Below are 21,727 nucleotides of genomic sequence, written 5' to 3' on the forward strand. Positions count from 1 at the left end.
CCAAGCAAAGCAGATCGAAGCTAATATATAACTTATTAATACTGGCCTTTCTTTTTTTCATTTTTGTTGGGCTGTTTTGTTCGCAGCGTGTCAACTAATTAAAAGAAACAAGTTCCAGCAAACACTCGCCGTGCTATTCGAGTGATCGGGTTCAGATCGGTTATTGGTTCGCAATCTGGAGCCATTAAAATCGTATTAACAATGGGTAGCGCAGAAAAAACAAAACGCACTGAGCTGGCGAATTAAATGGTAATTTTTCAAGTTCAGGGCATCCGGTGACATCGATACATCAGCATTCAATTGATTTAAATGGTCTTAATTGTTTTCGATTTGGCTCACAGCCATAAGCCGCAGACTTGAACCCGAAACCCACTATTACGATTATGGGGCTGATTTCCATCATAATGGATCTCGGCCTGGCCAAGAGCCATAAACCCGTTTCCACACACACATTAGCATAGATTGTAGACGTGTCGAGGGGCAACCGAATGCAAATACGGGGGCATTCGCGTTGCAAGTGCATCGCGAGACAAATGCCCCCTAATTGGGCGGCCGGTCCCCGAATCGATGGGGTTTCTGTTTCTGGTTTCGGGGGTTCCCCACTTAATTGGCCATTTCTCGCTCGGCCCAACCACACGGACATCCGGCCCCTTGGATTGCCTTGCACAACTTTCAAGTTCAGTTCGGCGGTCAATAAATTGCACTTGTTGCCGCCGCACTTGTTGCTGTTGCTGCTGCGATGTTGCCGCCGGTGTGTTGCTACTGTGATTCAATTATGACAGCTCTTTATTGTGTTAATGCCAACAAAAAAGCAAATGTCAAATGCTGACTTGGCCACTGCTATTGACCTTGACTGTGCTGCTCAGCTGGGTCGACTCACGAATGGATTATGCATATGAGTGTATTCAAATGAACTTGGCGGCCCATCATAAATTTTGGATGCTTCTGCAGGTTTTACACGCATTTAGCAAGCTCAAATTGATATTGGGAGGGGTTTTAAGCTCTAATCTTCTGCAAATTCCTATTCCAATTTATTGGCCAGCTTTTTAGTTCATTTAAAAGGGCACCTTTTTTTTTTAAAGTTCGGTTTTGTAAATAATACTAAGCTTTTTAACAATGTTAACAAGTAAAACTTTAGAAATCAAATAGAATGACCCACTTTTTTGTACCTTAAAATTAAATTAAGTCAGCTAGATAACATTTAGGAAATATCTTAAATGGATAATTGTGAAAACATAAATTTTAAAATATTATTAATATATATAAATCGAACTTAAAGTGTAAAACTATAAGCTAACATTTAATTAAAGCTCTAGCAATTAAGACCTTTCAGATCGCAAGAAAGACAATATATAATAAGTAAAATAAAAAAATAAATTATTAATTTATTTTTTTTATTTTAATATACAAACAACTTAAACGAAAAGGCGTAATAAACGATCGCAAACATTTTACTTGCTCCATTTTTATGGAATTGGAAAATCCCTCTTTCCCTCTTAAAAGGGAAACCTTTTAGCAAGGCCAAACCGAAATCCATCCTTAGCACAAACTGAAAGGGAAAGATGGAGCGTTTTGTGACTTAAATCCAAGAATTGTGTGCTTTGGTAGTCTATTCCTTGCTCGAGAGTTATTGTTGAGCTGATGAGTGCTGGAAAGCCTTGAGTCCGCTCATACATGTGGCACGATGATAAACCTTCTGGGTCCCAGCAGGGCTGGCAGTGTGTTCTATTCGCCATGTTTGCACAGTTGTCGGTGCTCAGCCACTCCCACTCCCCCATCAGCGAAGTGCGTCAAGTGGCACACGGCAACCTACAACCCAGCAGATACCACCTACTGCAGCTACAATCTGCAACAAGCCGCAAAGCCGGTTCAACTCGCATTTCGCAGGCCAACCCACCGAGTATTTAAGCCCCTGAACATCCTTTTCAATGGCTCTCGGACGCGCCGCAAAAAATGCAAGGGCAAAAACTAGTTTAAGCCCCACGAATGCAAACGCACTATACTCGTATGCATCTGCTTGTCTAATATTTTTTTCAAATTTCATTTTCCTGCCAAACTGCCAGCTTGTGTGTTTATTTGGATTAAGCTGTAAATGTTTTTCATGAGGGCAAGGAACATGGAAAAAGACTTATGAAGAACTTGTGTCTATATGCCTTTGCCCTCCTCCTTGGCTTAACAATTTCATTTTGATTTTTTCGCTTTTAATTAAAGTGGGAAAATTATGGTATTCGCTTGGAAAGGCAGCGGTTATTTGAAGGACCTTTTATCTTCTCTCTAAACTAACAAAGGCTATATTTTATAATGTTTCTTTGCAAAAGCCCTTAGATAATATTTTTTAACAATTCCTTATTTTATTTCCGTGTCATTACTAAAGGTCTTTTTTGTTCCGGTCTGTAAAGGTCTTTACAACGATTAATTAAAGCAAAAGTTAATAAAATACAAAAGCTGAACAAGCACTTGACCAACAACGGTGGTTATACAGCTTTACAGATCCTTATATAATTTTTTTTAGATTATAGAATTTATAATCAAAGTGGGAAGTTCTTTTTCAAGCTCTTAGAACAGGAAAAAAAATCCGAGCCCTTGTAAAACTCAGTTTCTATATTTCTTGGCCCTCTTCTTTGGCTTAATAACATTCTTGCAAACCTATTTTTTCTATTTTTAATTAAAGCCAGTGAACATATTTTGGCGGGGCTGCCAGAGAGCGAAAGTTGGGAAATGAGAAAAGCTGGAAAAATAAACTCCAAACACCGGGCAACAAAAACGAGCTGGCCTGCAACTCGGCTTTGAATAAACAAAAGGAAAAGCCAAATGGCAAGTGCAATGGGAAAATAGCTGAGGAGGGGCGAAAATGGTAGGCGTTGGGGGAGGTTGTTTGGAAGGTGGGTGGTGGGAGGTGGCTAGTTCCCGCTTGACTGCACCCCAGTGGGACTAACTCCAGTGGGGGGCAGTAGGAGTTCCGTGGAACAGGTGCTGGCAGCCGCGGCGAACTCGAGTTCCTCTTGATGTGCATGCATAATTGGCGGCCGTTCATCGCCGCTGCCCTGCCTCGCATTTGTTTGTACTCAACGCTCGTGCCCAATAAAAATGTGCCTGTAGCTCTTGTTTTTTTCGGCCGATTCCAATGTCTGGGGCCATTCTATTTTGGGGCCGGAGCTTCTGCTCTTTAGCCGGATTTTTGGAGCGTCGTTGATGGTCAATGCGGCCAGGCAAGGTTAATTGAAAAGCTGCGTTCTCCGCCAGGCAAAACAATCGAGTGGTCCAAAAAACTGCTTGGTTATTACACTACACTGAGGGAAATTGCAGAGATAATTGACCAATTTACAAAAGAAACATTCAAATATTTGGAAAGTATTATATATTGATTTGGCAAATACTATAAATAGTAAATGTTTACAAATGTACAAATAATATTTGAAAGCCTCTATAAAAAGACACTGGCACAAACGATAATTTAAAAAATATAAAACATTTATCTATTGTACTTATGTTATTAAAAAGTACTATACTATACTTTAAACTATATACCACTGTGTTTCATAGCAAATAAAATTAAAAGTTTCGAATTAAAGTATTTTTGAATTATAAAGAAAGCAATTAATAGTCTCGCAATAAAACTCTTTTGTATTTTACATCGTGAAAAATCACTTTCAAAAGTAACCCAACAGTTGCTAAAACCTATACCCCCTTTTCGCCCGGTGCACTCATTGACAAGACGATTTCTTTGAGCATCCGATGATGAACGGAACTGCGCCGAGTATGATATTTGAGGCTCCAAGGGCAAGGTTCGGCTTAGCATAAATTGACGACCCTCGGCGCTATCTTTTGTCAACGGGCCAGGCAGCGTTCTAATGGAGCCCGATCGATCGGAAACTGCACACCGTCTCCGGCTCAAAGAAACTGGCCAAGTGGCTCCGGGCCATTTACATAATGTCTGGCCAGCAGCACCACGAGTCGGCTGCCAGTGGCGATTTATTGGCCAGAAGACCAGCCGGCCAACGGACGATGGCAGCTCCCAGAGCTTGCACTTAATTATGCTCGTTATATTTTATAACTTATTTACTTGGGCCCGGGAGGTGGCGGCGGTTATCTAATTTATGCACGCCGATTTGATGGCTCACACTTGGATAAATCACACTTTAATAATAGCCCTCCGGCGAGCCAAGGGACTCGTCGGGGGATTCATTAACAATCAATCAGCACGTGCCGTTGTGTAAGAGGCTTTAAATACTATATGAAGTAATTCAGAATGACTTGGGATGCAGAAGCTACCGAGGTAATTACTAACTATTAAGTCAGGGGAATATATGAATAGTTTAGCGGTGTGATAAGAAGCGAAACTAACAAGTTTGGAGGGTTCTTTGTTACATAATTTATAAATGTTCATATAGAATGACTTAAGACGTTGCCTTTAACTTAAAAAAGTATTAAATACCAAGAGTAATTGGAAAAAATAAAGGAAACTGGATTCATGAATAGAATATATATATATTATCAAAATATATTTATCCATATTTTATAGGAAGTAATGATAAATACTTTCTTTCGTAAAATATCCCAACATTTTTGAACTATTTTTGAATTACTTTATTTATTTTAGATTTTTTTGTGATGTGGTTTATTGCTTCAGTTTGATTTTTTCGTTTCAAATGATCTTTATTCTATAATAACAGGAGGTTTGCTATAATGACATATAGTGTTCATGAATCTAAAGAGTTCAACCAGCTAAAATATTATTTTTCAGAAGAACACAAACTCCCCCTTTCACTTCTCTCTGTGTAGAACCGAATGCAGTTTATCTGAAAAATATTTCCCTGCAAAAATACAAATCACCTGGGCAACAATTCTTCCCACTGGCTCTTTGATTCGTATGACTTGTAGTTGAATGCCAGCTGCAGGCTTTCTAAAGTCCCGCCGATCTGAGGTAAAGACCCTAATTAGATGACTTCCAAGAGCTGGGAAAAAGAAGAAGTATATACCAGAGGCTAATGCGTTGGCAATTAGCATTAACCCAGTGCGTTTTTATCGCGCTAAAAACGCAATTATGGGTTCAGTTCAGAGCGGCGAGTGCAGGCGCATTAATTGCCACCAGCTCGCCGTAATCATCGTTGCAAAATGTCTCTTTGAGACCAACTAATTAGAGGTTTTGCGTCAGTCGGCGGCACCAGCCTCAATGACAAACGGCGACAGTTGACAGTGGGGCAGTGGGTGGTGGGGCGTTTGGGTGGTGCCGCAGTGGAGTGGGTGGTGCAACGAGCCGTGAACGTTCGAAAAGCCACCACCTTTCCACAGAGAATGGTTAACAGCCTCGGACATAATGAGAGGTTGGGCGTTAAGTATCTTAAAATAATATAATGTAGGGCTTAAAGCACCCTAAAAGTCGAACGCAGGTCTTGCTTAATTTGGTTGTTAGAGCTGGGAGGCTTTTATTTTATTTCCCCTTCAAAAGATTAAGCTGATATGCTGGTACTTTTTTCACTAAGCAATCATACTAAATTTGACCCAATGAAAATGAATTGTCTGCCAACTGCTCTGATATAATCGCCTTGTCTTGCAAGTGCAAATAAACAACCAGAGAAGACCTTTGACCCACCGAATGCTCGGTGCCAATCTTCAGGAGCTCTTGGAAGATTAAGGTTTGAATTGTTGGTCTTGGGGCCCGGAAAAAAATCTTAAAAAATATAGTTTTAAGAAACAAAACTTGTTGGCTCAATGCTGAGACTTAAGTACAACTCTTGTTAACACAATGTTTTAAACCTTCGGCTTCAATGGCTTATAAATTGTACTTAAATCTTAAAACATTGTTAAAATACCAAGTTTGTGGGTTTAAGGTTGCATCTTAAATGTGCCAATAAACTTTTATATAACTATAGTATCCCAACCATAAGATAATATATTTTTAATTATTTAGTATTATTAGTATTTGTAATTAGTTTTAAAATTACATCAATTTTAATATTTTTTAGGTGCTTTTTAAAGCACTATATTAGATCAAGACAGCAAATAAACACTCGTTTATAAAATATCCCATCTTCATTTTATACAGCCTTCTAATTTTTTTTTTTACTATTGAAGAAGATACTTTATTCCTTTTAAATTATGGACTGTTTTTCCATTTGAAGAAGCAACTTTTAAATTCAATGGAATTAAAAGGGAAATCCAGCAGTTGCCTCTTCAGGCTGCAAAAACCTCGATGGGCATTTTGGCTAAAACACGTTTAAGCCATGTCTTCTGCTTTTAGTTTGTGCAAATGCAGTTTGATGTTGCCGCAAATAAAAGGGGAAAAAAGAAGGTGTTGCCCGCCGATGTTGCGAGTTGCTTGTTGCAATGTTTTGCCCTGTAGGGCAGTGTAAATTAGCAACAAAAACGCAATTTTGCAATGCGGCTGGAAAACAATGCAGATTTTGTGTTGCGGTTTTTACATCGGCAGCATTTGTGCGGAGATTTCTTTTCGGATTGGATTGAATTGGCGGCCTTTTCTTGGGCAATCGTGGTTTGTCGCTTAAGTCTTTTGTTTTTTGCCCGTCCGCAGTGATGAATTCATGGCAAATAAGTCAAGGCGGGGGCATCGCTTGGCAACGCATTCGATTTTAGTCGCCGAATCTGATTCCGATGCCGATTTTAGACTGGCACATTGACGGGCCGCGGCAATTGACTCATTAAAATATCAAAAGCCACCGCAGGCATTCTGATTGAAGAGCAAACTATAAATAAAACCCTCACGTCTCCGTGCCCAGTATTTTTATTCGCAGTTCTCATTTCCATAACTCAAGTGGCGGTCACTTCAGCAGTCGATTGTTTGGCCAGCCAACAGAAGAAGAGCCCGTCGAAAATCGATTGTAATTTTTAGACAATAACTCGTAGGAGGTGTGCGCTCGTTCTTTACTCAAGGGTTATGCAACATTTGCATTTAACAAGCTGCGACTGAACAAACAGCAGGTGAATGGAAGACCTCAAGCTCCTCGGATGTGATGGACTGCTCCAGTTTGATGGGCTTATCGCCAAGATGTGCTACACATGCCGTGATTAGTGGATGCAACGGAAACCAGCTAAGCGTTTGAAGTTGCCAACTGTTATTCATGTTTATATCCATGTTTTTCCATGCGAGTTTTTTTTTGTTTGCTTTGGCAGACGACAAAGTAACTTTGAGTTGTCACTTAGCCAAGAGAACAGTGCTCGAGCATTTGTCACTGCGTCTTGACCATGGCACACTTGTGCATGTGGCATGCGGCATGTCATCAGCAACGACAACGGCAGCGGCATGGCATATGGCATATGGTAACACGATCGGCGATTAATCCACCACCATTATTATTATTATCGCCGCAATTACGGCGACTGTTGGCACAGAAATCCGTCAATCGCGGCGCCTCACCAGTCCCTTGAAGTGATGGCGGCCAAGTCAACCGCAAAGTTGTAGAGAAAACCCATCAGATTCGATAGCCCCATTATGGTATTCGCTGGAAGTGTAGTTACCTAAATTATAGGGTTTTCAATGGTTCGAGGTATTACAAAAAAAATAGTACCCTTTTCGGAAGAACCTATTTCTTAGTTATGTCTTTAAGTTATAGACCTTCTGGGGATTCATTTGAAGTAATGAAAATCAGAGAAAGTAATATTTAAATTTAATTTTATTTGTATATTTTTGTTTTTAAGTGGTTTTGATTCTGTGAGGTATAACATGATTCTTCTTCAATCGGCTGCCTTGTAAGATAAGCTGATTTTGCACTCCCAGTGCTTCCCATGCCAGATAGTGCATACCGTCAATTGGGAAAATAGGCCATAAGCAAAAGTGGCACTTTCGTTGTACACCCACTAGTAATTATATTTTGGAATCATCGGCAATTGGCCAGCTTGCATAGGTAGGCAATAATTTGAGCTATCGACGGGTGGGCTGCATCGTTTAATGCCTTCCGCGAGGTATGCACTCTGTGTGGCATAAAAATCGCAGATTGCCACACCGGCGAGTGGGGCTGAAACCGCACAACAGGCAGAAACGGCAGCCCCGTCAGCTCTTTGGCCAGATAACACGGAACCTATTCCCCGGCGATGAGCCAACCGGCCACTTTGGGCTTTGGCGGCGATGATGAAGCTGTCAGCACGCTGCACTTATCTATCGATCACACACCTAACTGCCCATCTGAGCCACTCAGTCGCCGCTTTCACGTAAATGCATTTGGTTACGGGGGTACTTGGGTACTTTGGTACTTGGGTGCATCATCATCGGTTTCGGGGGTGTGCTATCGGTTGGCATTTAGCCACGTTACCATAAATTATGGCCAACGAGGGGGTGGAGGAGGGGCCCAACACGCGTTGCAGAAAAATTATGCAATTGCGCAAAACCCTTTTTGGCTAATTAATGCAAAGTCATGAGCGAGGCAAAAACGCTTGCCTCAACATCAGCCCGACTGCATCGTGGCCACGAAGTGGATTCTTTGCCAGCGCCAAACCAGTTCCAGTTCCACTTCCACTTCCACTTGCAGTTGCAGTCTCAGCTCACAGCTCCAGTTGGCCAAAGCGGATGCATTCGCGGCGCCGCTGCCAAAGAGCCGTAAACACCGGAGCGTTAAGTTGTGCAAGCTCCTGCTTTTTTGTTGTTAACAAAAAGCCCTCTCTAAAACAAACATGCAGCATTTTAAATAGCCACTTTCTGAATTTAAAAATGTAGGCTACCCACTAGATATACGAAGTAAACTATTAGAAATCCATACCTTTATTGTGCTTACCATCGCTAGAAAAACAGTTTTAAGAACATTTCCTTCTTGAAAATTTCCATCAAGAAGTGACAACTTTCTGATAACCAAACTTTTCCGACTTGAATCGAAGACTGAACCATTTAAAGAAGAGATTTTTAATATTGTTATAAATTGGTACACAATTTTTAAAACTTATGAATGAATTATGAATTCTCGTATACCTTTAATTTACAATGTACTATGAACAAGTCAGTTATTAAATTTTAACTATTAGTAATGAAACCTACACATTTTTAAATAGAATTTCTTTTGTAATTTCGGTCAACACTAAATAGTTAGGTAATAAGATATCAGTATTACGAAAAAATCCCTGTGTTTTACATTTAATAAATATATAAATTTAAATTATTAAAATCTAAATTTAATTGATTTAATTTTCATTTTTATAGACCGCCATGCCCATCTGCAAAAATTTGCCAGGCACGGCGAGCAAGAAAACAGCCACGGATATATCCGCCGACCACGTGACGGAGGCTGCCCAGGTGAAGCGGACCCGGGAGCAGGCCTACTTCAACTCCTACGACTTCGATGCAATCGAGGTGCTGCCCTACGACGAGGAGGACGACGAGGCGGGGGACACCAGTCAGGGCAGGAGCAGGAGCCACAGCCGGAGTCGCAGTCAGAGCAGGAACGGAAGCAGCAGCAGCCGGAGCAGCAGCACCAGGAGATACACCGCATCCAAAGACCCCGGAGCGACCAACAAGTTCGCATATCTGCAACGCCTGGGAGCCTTCTTTGCGCGAAACGGAGGAGGAGCAGGCGCATCGGGAGCGGGAGCAGAGGAAGCGGCCAGTGGAGCTGCTCCGAGTGGAGGAGGTGCCACCAAGTCGACACCGAAAGGCAGCAGCGAGAATTTTCTTCTTCCACGAGCCATGCTCAAGTATCAGAGGTAAGGAGATAAGTAAAGGCATAAAGTAACTATATATCAAGGCCAGTATGTCAAATACCAATACCTATGGGTTAATAAAATATGGAAAAATTAACACAACGCCAAAACTCGCTCAGGACTTCCTCTAAGTAGGTTCTTTAAAGAAACTCCATTTTTTTTTAATTAACAAAAATCTTATTCTAAATCTAAATCTATTCTGGATCTACAAAATTTCAATATATCGCAAACAATAGTTTTAATATTTCCGGATAAGCGGAATCATGAACACATTTCAATCATTTAATCAGTTCTTGAGAAAAACCACTTGGAAATATATAGTAAATACTGTGGTATCTTTAATTATAACTTGTCCAAAGTCAAGATGGAAGACCCTTCAATGTGCAACAAATTCATAATTTAGGCATGGATACCCATCGCCGTGCAGCGACCTTCGTCGCTTCCCCAGCGACCTTGACTTTGGGGATGGGGGCAGGGGTCTGTGGGGTCGGAACACAGAGAGAAAACCCCAGAAAAGGCACGACCGGCGCGGATCGGAAACCCTACCTGTTGTTAATGCAATTACGGACGCAACACTTCACGGTTCCAGCCACTTGAGCAGCAGCCGGCGATATTTTGTAATTATGTTGTTGCGAGCCAATTAGCGCGGCATTAAGCCGGATAGCAATCAGCGGCGGAGTGCTGCCCCAAATGGGGATTATGATTACGGCTGAGATGGTTCTGAGAGCGGCACAGGCAACCTGTTGCTGCCACAGCCACATACCGCTGGGTATGTAAATCATGTCTGCAGTGGCAGCGAAGTTCAAGTTGCTGCCGCTGCTGCTGCTGCAGTTGCTGCTGCTGCTGCATCGAGCAATGCGGTTTTTGGCGCCTGTTGTCAGCCTTCACCTCTTTTTGTCTTCATATATGTGTATATCTCGTGTATATGCTCATATATCTTGTTGTTTTTAGAGAAGCTTGGCAAACACTTGACGGCGGCGGTCATCGCCGCTGCTGCGATGCAGCAACTGCAGACAGCTGCAACAATTACGTTTATTAATTGAAATTAAAGAAGCCACCAGCAGCAGCCGCACATGATCTTCGAATCGCCGAAGGTCAGAAGCTGAGAGCCCGTTTTGGTTTGAAATATTTATCAAAAATACAAAATAAATACTTGAACACATATAAGTATATTCGTACACTGATAAAAAGTGGATAGGAAAATAGGAATTGATGAAAAAGGAAAATATTAAATTGCAGGATTTTATTTGCAAAAATTTTAGTTAAGATAGAAAGTGCAGGATCTTATTTGCAAATATTTTAGTTAAGCTAGAAAGTATTTGAAAAGATTTAAGACATAATGCAGTTCTTATGCCAATGACATGCATGCCATCATGTCATCACTTATGACATGTCATCATATCACACTAAATGTAATATTTCCTTTTCTCAAATCTTCAAAAAACCACAAAAGATAAAAATTCCATATTCAAATGCACTTTTTAGATGTACCCTGGTATTTTTCCCAGTGCATATATGAGTATGCATATGCATTAAGTCGTGCCGTGTATTGACAGCAATTTCAATTAATTGGCGGATAGTTTCGGTATTTCCAACTTGTTTCAGCTATTTTGGTCATTGCATGGGGCAGAATATGGAAATCAGGCACTGGCACGATAGCCATGATAAGATAATCGGGCAGATATGCTGTCAAAATAGCAAACGATTCGCAGCGGATCAAGGAAAGAGCTCCCAAGAGTTTCCCCCAAGGTCATAGCTTTATGGTATGAATACCCCCGCCCTTTACCGAACCCCAATCGATTGGCAATTCAATCAGCGTTGGACAGTAAACCATACTTACTGCTCACGCATGCCAACTATGATAAAACCCATTGGGCAGTGGATTTCGCACAGTAGCTCCTCCTCGGCGACCTTGGCCAAGTACGATTCCATTGTGCGATTAGCCCCCATCGATGCAGTTAGACACCCATCGCTACTGCTAATTTGTATTCAATTTTTGGAGACCGCCTAGGCCATCGTTATGCGTATCTCTGGCTTATGCCAAGGTCGCTCTAGGCGTTTAGCCAATCCAACACACATCCATCTTAAGCGTTAAGCATGTGCGAAGTCGTCGATATAATCGCTGCAATAAAAACGCGCTGGCCCATTGATTGATTTGCAATTGATGGACGGGGCTAGATCGCGACTTAGATGCCGAATTTCCAGTCGCCTGTAATTTGTCTTGGCAAGCAGTCAACAACAATTAGCGGTCACACGATAGTGTTTGCTAACGGTCTATAATACAGTCTATATGTCCGCTTGTCCGTATGTCCGCCTGTCCGCCTGTCCGTTTGTCCGCCAAATTCGCTTGTCCGCCGGTCCACCAGTGTTCCGTGCATGCAAACGAGGCTGAACATTTTAATTAACACAGTCGAACAAACAAAATAAACATACACCTATAGCCCAAAGATTGCAAAATATTTCATGAGCCGAAAAGGCAACCTTGCCGCTTCTGTTGTTGCGATATCTATGGCCTGTTGCCACTACGCATCGGTAGCTGCGCCACCAGAAAATAGAAATATACATAGCCACACTCGCCACTGACCGCAACTTATCAATTTTTGGGTGCGTAACGCACCGACTTACCATACAAGAACGGCCCCAACCGATCCGAACCGAGCCGAGAAACTGCGGCAACAATATATCTGGCAGCAACAGCCGCTATTACGCAACCTGCAGCACTCATTCCGTTTGGCCAAAAGCCAGTGCTGACCTAGTGCCAAGCGCCGAGTGCATTGAGAACAGAATCTGGGACTTGTTACCGATCGTAAGTGAGTTATTAAAGCATTGCCACCGGCGCCAAGCGGTCAAAAATGCAAATCCGCCCCAGAGAAAATGCAAATACGCTGCGATTAGAATTTCGAATAATGACTCTTGGGTGAAGGAGCAATCAATCAGCGGGGCTTTTAGGAAAATAAATCCCTCGGGGACTGCAGTTGGGTTTATTAAGATAAATATTGACTCATGGGATAGTCAAACCATTGAAAGTGTATTTTTTATAAATGAATATACCAATTAATTACACATCGAAAAATAAATTTTAATTGATGTATCAATCAATTTGTCCAAATAAATATACCAAGTTTTAGGCCCTCAAAAGACAATGATTTAAATGAATTGGGTATATAAAGTTCGAAATTACTCAGTCGATTGTTGATACGTTTGAATGTGAAAAGATAGTGATAAAGATCTAATAAATAAAGCTAATATTTCCCAATGATGTGATAAATTAGTAGGTCAACCAACCCAAGATATCAAATAATGTATCTAAAGATTAACAAATAGCATGAATGGGGGTAAATTGATGATAAAAATAGAATACAACATAAATCATTTTGAAGATCTACAAGGGGTAAGGATCTAAATGGTTAATACTTCATTTGGGACTGTAAATAATACAAGAGTCGGCCTAAAAACCTCATAATGTCGGCCAAACACGTCCGAATTCAAACAAAAGTATCTTAAAAGACAATGTATCTTAAAAGGCTAAATGACTTTGAACTGAAATTTATTTGAATCTTTTGCAATGAAACCAAGAGATATCTGCAAACATATGGAAAGTACTGACCACATAAATTTCCCCTAAACAACCGGTAGCCATCTGTAAAGAGTTCGGTGAAGTTTAGTGCCCTTCCACAGGGGGAAGCTTCCGTTCCATTCAATTAAGTTTCCATTTCATTTCGCTGCACTTAGCAGGCCACCTCTGGCCATCCTTTGCCCCCCAAGTCGGCAGGCACCGGCGAATTTCATGGTTCACCAAAAAGTTGGCCCAAACTTGGCAGCACACACGTATGCTGGCCGAGAAAAACGAAAAATGTGGGATAAAGTGACTCAAAGCAGTAGACTTCACTCGCATGCCTAACTTTACAGTTAGGCAGTAAAATAAAAACCCAAAAAACACGAAAAACAGACGAAAATCAAACAAACCGAAAGCTAACCGAATTGCAACAGTAACTGAAGCCGAAATCCTGTTTAGAACGAGTTTATTTGAATTGAAATCGAATTTGTATGTTGATGCTGAATTTCTAAAACACGCTCTCGAATGTTTGCTTGCACATATATATGGCCTGGTAAGAACTAAGTGCGATTGCCCAGAATAAGTATATTTTGAACATCCGGGAGGCGTTCTGTGGGGAATCCCAGTGCAAAACACTTTCGATATTTGCATCCCAGCTGGCCGAGAAAAAGTGGAAAACGTAAACAAAGCCACTAACCCAGTTAACCAGTTTTCGCCTTCGGCTGTGAAGTTTTTAGCGCTTCACCATGGGATGAAAACAACGTCTCGTTTTTTGTTTCACTAGAAAATATTTTACAACCAATAAACAAACCTATGTCATGTGTTAAAAACAAAACGATTTAGCTTAAGAGAGATCTACCTATTTTATTTTGACAATTGTCATGAGAATTGACGCAAAAGGTCTTTAAAAAAAAATACAAAGTTAATGTTGCACTAGAAAATATTTTATTATCAACGAATACAACTTAGACAAAATAAGTATTATTTTTTAGATGAGATTTTAAAACTTTTAAATGTAGGTACACTTTTGTATGTCAGTTTTTAAGTTAACTTATTTTTTTGCGAAAAAATACTATTTTTTCCCACAGTTTTCAGTTGTTTCCCAGTTGGCGACGCATAAACAAAACGGCGATTGCGAAAAACCAACAAAAACCACTTTCCAACACGAGGTTTCCCTTTCGTCTGAGTGTTTTCCACCGATTTTCATGGCTCTTTCTCTCGCTTTTCCCGCTCTCATTGCAGCTCAGCGACAACAGCAACATCAGCCTCGCCAACGTCCACAGCCACAGCCATACCCTCATCCACTTCCACGGCGTCAGCTCCAATGCCATTGAAGAATGGACATGGCCTGGGCAGTGGAATGGGGAACGCGATTGGTCACGACCAACAGCTGGAGGTGACCACCTCCGCGGGCGTGGGGGAGCGCGGCAAGAAGTGCTCGATTGCCTCCAATGTCAGCAGCACGCATTCCTCGGATTCCGGACTGCCACTCGCAGCAGCAGCGACAGCAGCAGCAACAACTTCAGCAACAGCGACATCTGCAACAGCAGCAACATCTGCTGCTGCTGCAGCAGCAACGCAGTCAACTGAGACGGGTGGCTCACACTATTCGACGGACAAAAGCGGCTCGTCCGGTTATTACAGCTCCAATGTGTGCTCCACTTACTCGCTGGACGAGCACATCTATTGCGAACCGGTCATCGATGTCCAGGAGAAGATCAAGAGTGTGGCCGCCAGGCAGCGGCAGCGACCGCCGCTCCAGCTGCCAACGAAAGTGGCGGCTCCCCAGGAGGTGGCTTTGGCATCCGCGGACCCACCACTAGCCTCCGCTGAAAAGCTGTCCGCAGTGAACAGTCAGCGGTTGGACATGCAAGATGCAGCTGGAGCTGCCGCATCCAATGACCATCATCCAAGCCAGTCAAAGGCCGACGTGGCCGAGGGACTGCATCATTACAGCAGCAAACTGCGCATCCTGGAGACGAGCATCGAGAATCTGGACCGGCACCTAAAGACCTTTCCCAGCCTCTATGCCCAGGAGCATATTGTGAGCTTCATGCAAGCAACTGGGGTGAGAAACGATGTCCCCAGTCATCCGATGGATATTGGAGAAAAGCTGAGGGTCTACAACCAGTTGCCGACCATCATGGAGCAGCAGCAAATGCAGCAGCAGCAGGAGCAACTGGCTGATGACTCTCTGATGGATATTGACCTAGATGCCTTTCTTTTGGCGCCCAACGTGGGGCCTCACCGGGGCATCGACAATCCCAGCTTCCTGAACGACGAGCAGCTGGCGGAGAACAACTACAAGTGCGCCAAGTACATCAACTCCTGTCCCGAGGATGCCTATCGCCTGGAGAGCGAGAAGGGCGCATCGGGAGGGGGCGTGGCCGAGGAGACGTATGCCAAGCGCTATGAGGATCAGCTGCATTTCCAAAACACCCGTGAACTACTGGAGGATGTCCGTGATAAGATTCGCCTCCTGTCCCGTGCCACGCCCCCCGCCTCGAGTGCCGCCACGCCCACACCCGCCAGCACTCCGCCCACCGATGTGCCCAAGGAGCTGGAGGGGATGATCCACACCCTGAAGCACGAACTGGAGTCCTATCTGCAGCGAATGAACCAGCACAGCGAGCTGGAGCTCCGCCAGCTGTGCAGCGGTCTGGGTCGCCAGCAACATGTGGTCCGGCTGCAGAACGCCCTTGAACGCCGACGCAGTTGCGCCGATCTTCAGCTGAACGCCTACGAGGCGGTACGCGACGGTGTCCTGATCTCCGCCAGCGGCAGACCTCTCAGTGTCCGCGAACAGATCATGACCATTCGATGTGCCAGCGATCCCAACTTCAAGATGAAGCGCAAGTCACTGGCGGAGATCTTCCCCGCCGCCGAGTGCTATGTGGAGTCGGAGGTGACCACCACCAGTCTGTCGCGCAGTGCCACGCCCTCGCCCGCCTCCACGCCGCAGCTGGAGCTGGAGGCACTGCATCCGGGCCACCTGAGCACCACAGTGATTACGCAAATGCAGCGCAATCTTACCTTCCACAAACCCATCCTGGCGGTGGCCAGTGGCAGTCAGGGCATCGGTGGAAGTGGCGCCATCGATGGAGCTGGTGGGGATAAGGCGCAGCGGGAGCGGGAAAGGGAACGGGAGAGCATCGCCGAGTGGCACCGCAAGAAGCCCAGCATCTGGGAGATGTACTACGGCACCAACCGGCTGCATCAGTCGCTCCTCGGAAAGCAGCGGAGTGGAGGCGAACTGGTCATCAGCAGTGCCCAGCCCACTCTATCCTATGTGAGTATTGCCGGGGTCTGGGAAGAGGTGGTTTATTGGATATTACTTAACGCATATGGCTGCAACTTGGGGGGCTATGAAAAATTACTTGGCATATATTATTTAACGAGGTATTTACGGCGAGTTCATTTAATTTATGTGCCTGTCTCGAAGAGCTTAAATGTTTTTAAGAAGTTATAATACCAATAAATAAATTTGTGAAGATGGTTGGTCCCCATCACATAACATACTTTAAAAGCATAAGTATTACCAGCAGAAATAAATTTTTTTTTATAAAGAATGGTAAATAACAAAATGCTAACTGACTTGGTTTACATACTTTAAACTTTGAAGTTCACAGACTGTTAAATGCATTTTAATAAAATTTCAATTTATTAGGAAAACTTTAACTACCTCAACGACCGTATGAAAACAATACACAAACTATCTTATCTTTTTCACTGCATTTTTAGAGTCCAATTCTATAAATATTAATTTCCATTGATATAAATTCGGTGGTTGAGCATTCACCTTAGTTTGGTTGGGACTCATGCAATCGCATAATAATTCCACGATTCAATTCACTCCGTAACGAGTGAATTAATTACCGATAATTTAATTCGATTTGCATTTCGATGGGATTCTATGGCAACCAAATCCACTTCCGTTCACTGAATTAATCAAACTGAAACCCAGCCAAATTCAATTGATGCTGCTCTTGTTAAAAGTTTAAATCCTGGCGAATTAATGATTAATCCCTTAAGTCTGAAGGTAAATTTATATTTTTTCCTGCCTCGATTACACATGGTATATCATTAGCAGAGCTTGGGTCAAGTGTGTTTCGACATTATGGCCGTATTTAGATCAGCAGCCGCTTGCAGAGATAATTATGATCCGAGCGGGCCAACGAGGCGTATGATTAATGCCCTGGCTAATTGCAGCCGAGCTAAGTTGCAGCCCGAGGTCGGGCCGGCCCAATGAAAACTGAACAATCGAGCTGGCCATAACTATCTCAAGTTCGTCACTTCACATGCCTCTTGCCCTCAGCTCATTAAGCCGGCCAACTCCTCGACCCATTCGCATTCTAAGCTGGTTCGTGCAGGCACAGTTGGCGATGATCAGCCTCATCCTTGGCCGCAATGCCAGCCGTTTTGGTAGCATCGTGAGCCGGCTAATGCCACAGCACCCCCGCACTTTTGGCCAGAACCACGTCGAGCCACGTCATTCGTCGGAATTCGCATGCCCGTCATTCCCCGGCGTCGGAGTTTAGTATGCGCCAGACGCTGCTATCCATAAGCTCGACTGTCGATTGCCGCCTGTCGATGGTATCTACACAGAGTCAGGGCCCCGGCGAAGCGGCGGTTTGATTAATGGATCCGCCTGGCTACTGTTCCCCTTTCCAGCCGAAGATCTCGTTAATTACATCTAATGCTGGTCCCCACTCCACACTACTTTCAAAACAGCTGCCAGATCGATTGCCTTGCCTTGCCGTGCCGACTCCAGCTCAATGGCTCTTCAGTTAATGCCAGATTAAGTCATAACGCCGATAAGTGACTGCCGAGCCAGAGCAATTACATTGAGAATCAAGTAACCATATCAATGGAAATGAAATCTAAACTGGATGGTGCTTTTGTCAGTCCACACTCCATCAATTATTCTCAATTTCAGTGCTAGAGTGTTGTCGAACCAAGGGATGATTCAATAAATGTATTTAAATTGGTATGATATTGGTAACTCTTATACAAATTAGCGGAGGCAGCTTCCAATGCTGCGTGCATTTCTGACCTCTGTCCACTTTCTGCCGCCACACGCACAGTATGCAACAGGCAAAATACTCACTCAATTAAAGATATTGTATTGTAAATTATAACTAATCAATAAAATATATTAGCCTTTTCTCGCAGTTTATAAGAGGTACTTTAACGTCTAATATTTCAATAAGAACTATGTTTTTTATAATAGTCCGAAAAAATTCAGATACCAACTTTGTAATTTAAAAAAAATAATGATTAAACTAATTGAATGGTTTTAAATCTATATACAAATGTACTAATATTTTTTACTAAGCAAAACACACACTTAGGATTACTTTTATAGGGTGTTTAACCGTCTACCTAAATTGGTCCTTAAAATTCCGATATCTATATGGATATATATATATCAGTTCAGAATGAACCATTCATTTGTTTTTCTTTGTTCGAAGCCCACTTTAGATTATATTTTAAAGGGTATTCCTCCGTCTAATAATTACTCTAGATTTCCGTTCTTTTCGGCCGGAGACTCTTAAAATTCCGTTACTGATTTTGGCTTCCGTTCTGCGCCTTCCGTTTTCGGGCACCGGCTTATGCAATATCCGCAGCCGCGATTCGCGCGATTCTAGATTCGAATGCCGTCAATGGCCGAGCTCACAGCCCGCATCCCAATGAGTTTTCACTTTCGGCCGGGCCGGCACTCGGCGAAGGTTTGTTCACCTTTGTGGAGCGGATAGTCGGGTCTATCGCGGCGATTTGAACTTGAGCGCCTGAGTGGGGCAATCGTGCGAAATGATACGGCTAAGCGACACTGTACCAGTTAGCCTTTAAATTCCGTTAAGACGACGGCCGCATCTCGGCCAACTGGCCATCGATTGTGGCCGCGATAACTGGATAGCAGGCATGCAACAAGTGGCAAGAAGTTGCCCTACAACTCGGGTGACCTTTAAGGACGTTGCGGCGAGATTCCGCCGAGTGGAAAACAGAAGCCGCCCCATCCTGAAGCTGCGAGGCCTCCTCGCGAGCCCGCTCGCAACAGAAACTCGTCCCACGGCACTTGGCCGGCAGCAAACGAAACCGAAACTCAGAAACCAAACGGGTTTGCTGTCATGAATGCCAAAACGAAATCGAAACCGAAACTGAAATGAAAATGAGAATGAAACGAGACGAAACTGAAAACTGAAAACGCAGAGAGATGTAAGGCGATCTGGTCCAAAAGCGGGCAAACGCTGCACGCGTTTCAGCTGCCACAAAGTGTTGCAATCGGCGTCGCAACCACACTTGCCACCAGTGGACACTTTGCGGTGGTCAGTGGGCAGTTGCCACCGCACCACCACCACCACCACCACCACCACCACCACCATTGCCACCCAATCTCTAACTGGGTTATGGCGGATTCCATTTGGGGGGCAGGCCTCAAGAGCAGTCGCTGGTCATGGAGTTGTCAACCTTCTTCGGCTGCCATTTTGCATGGGAGGCCGTCTTTGGGGCCTTTTAATTGAGGCTCTCACTAGGAAAAAAGGGGGGAGTGCCTTTCATATTAACTTATTTAATACATTTGAATTTTATAAGGCTTTGCTGGGTATGAATACATATTGGTATTTGCCAGAGAACTTTGGAGCTCCGGTCTTTCAAGATCAATTCATATTTACTGTTCATGTTAACATTAAGATACACATTTGTTGGAGAATTTTGGAGATTCTTTATAAAATTAAATATTTCTTGAAGATCTTTCTTGCATTGTTTTATATATTTTTAAAGTGATATTCATATACTTGACAGTTTGTATAGACCTTTATCATCATTTCCACTTATTAGATTTATTAAAATTAAAATTTGTATTCAAATTTATGTGAGAAAATTCTGTAGTTCCTTTAAAAACATTTTGTAATTCTTAAAAGACTTTTCAATTATAATTTAAATACAGCAGTAGTAGTAGTTTCCCCTAAAAGTCAAACTAGATCAAACATTAGAAAATGTAAACTTTTAAGTTACTATACTAAGCCTTTAAAAATACCATTACCTGGATAAAGGCAGTCTCATATAGCGGCTGAAAAACAATAGAGTCAGTGCAAATCGATTTGATTATCCCCCGAATCGCTCAAATTGACCTTTAAAACACAACCCAAGTAGATCATTGAACCCATTTCTCCCCGTGTACGCCGGCCCCTTGGGGGTCTCTTCGGGTTATATAAACCATCGACTAGTGGCCGTCAGAGGCCCAGGGGTATTGCTTCCACGGAAGCTGCGGCACTGCCCGCAATTATGGTATCAAATTTCCACCTATTGCCCATACGCCGTGTGCGCCGAGGGAAAGGCAGCGACTAATTAGACTGCCACTGCCACCTGGATTTCGCAATTCTGCCACGCCCACCCAGAGCCGCAGCCGCCCCCTCGGGCGGTTGGTAGTGGTGGCAGCGGCGGAGGTGACTCAACCAGCCAGCCTCCAGTTGCAATTTCACCACTGCCAGGCGGAGCAGGCGAAAGAAGAAAATTCATTTGCAATTGCATAAATGCTTGCACACACTTTTAAATTGAATTAAATCCGCGACTCAGGCCCGTGACTCGTGGACGCATTGCCACACTTTACTGGAGTTACTGCAGTTAGCATACGCCTGTTAATTGGCGAAGACAAAACAAACCTAATGTGTGTAGAAGTGCCCCCCGTGAAGACATTCACCTGCTTTTGGGCCAGACGGCGGATCAGTTGTTGGCTTCGGCTCGGCGCAAGTGGATCAGGGATTAGTGACGGAAACAATGGACAAGTGAAAAGTTCCCCCGGAAAAAATGGTACAAGCCCAGAGAACTGGAAATATTATATTTCGAACTTGGTTGTGGAAAAATAATCGTACTTCATTATAATGTGAATTGAGCACACGGTATCTGTGAAATATTGATGATAAAGATAATCAAAGTAAATTTTCTGTGCAAATTTTTCAATATAATAGCTTAATGCTACCAAATCAAAGCAATTGATCTTTAAGTTTTACTTCTTAAAGAGGATTTTTTTTAAAAATGTTTTAGGAAGTTAAGTTTTAAAAGAAATTTCTGGTAGCAATTTGTCTAGAAAATATAGTACCAATGCTACCAAATCAAATAAATCTTCTTTAAAAGGTTAAAAACTACACGAAAAATTACGCAAAAAATGCACCTTCACACCTTATAAAATGGTAAATAGTAAATAAATAAATATTGGGCAGACAATCTTAACTGCCAATTTTGAGATTTTTGTTATCATACAAGCAAAATAAGTTTTTTTTAACTTCTGATGGTTCAATACGAATCATTTTTATAGGCTTTCTTATACAATAAACCTCTAAACCTACAACCCATAATAAGATCAAGATTTTTTATGAAGCGGAAAAGTAATCAGCACAGGCCCAAATTTCTTTTCCTATAACTTTAACTTCTGGATTCCATCGTGCTGGAATGATCTGAGCATAAGCCATAAGAAAAATGCGAGGTGCCGGTGGAAATACCAGACTCTCGTGTCTGCAGATAGCACAAAGT

The 21,727-nt window shown here is 42.9% G+C and overlaps 1 protein-coding gene across 1 annotated transcript in view; it reads left to right on the forward strand.

Moving 5' to 3' along the window:
* The window catches only part of LOC108036346 (uncharacterized), a 30,017-nt gene that overhangs the window by 3,818 nt on the left and 4,472 nt on the right, over positions 1-21,727 (forward strand). The window contains exons 2-3 of the mRNA XM_017112418.3: positions 9,146-9,645; positions 14,441-16,487. Of these exons, the coding sequence (XP_016967907.1) occupies positions 9,152-9,645; positions 14,441-16,487 (2,541 nt within the window). The 5' untranslated portion in view covers positions 9,146-9,151. The remainder of the gene's footprint in view (positions 1-9,145; positions 9,646-14,440; positions 16,488-21,727) is intronic.

The sequence above is a fragment of the Drosophila biarmipes genome, chromosome 2R (genome assembly GCF_025231255.1).
Source record: "Drosophila biarmipes strain raj3 chromosome 2R, RU_DBia_V1.1, whole genome shotgun sequence".
In the NCBI taxonomy this organism is placed as follows: domain Eukaryota; kingdom Metazoa; phylum Arthropoda; class Insecta; order Diptera; family Drosophilidae; genus Drosophila; species Drosophila biarmipes.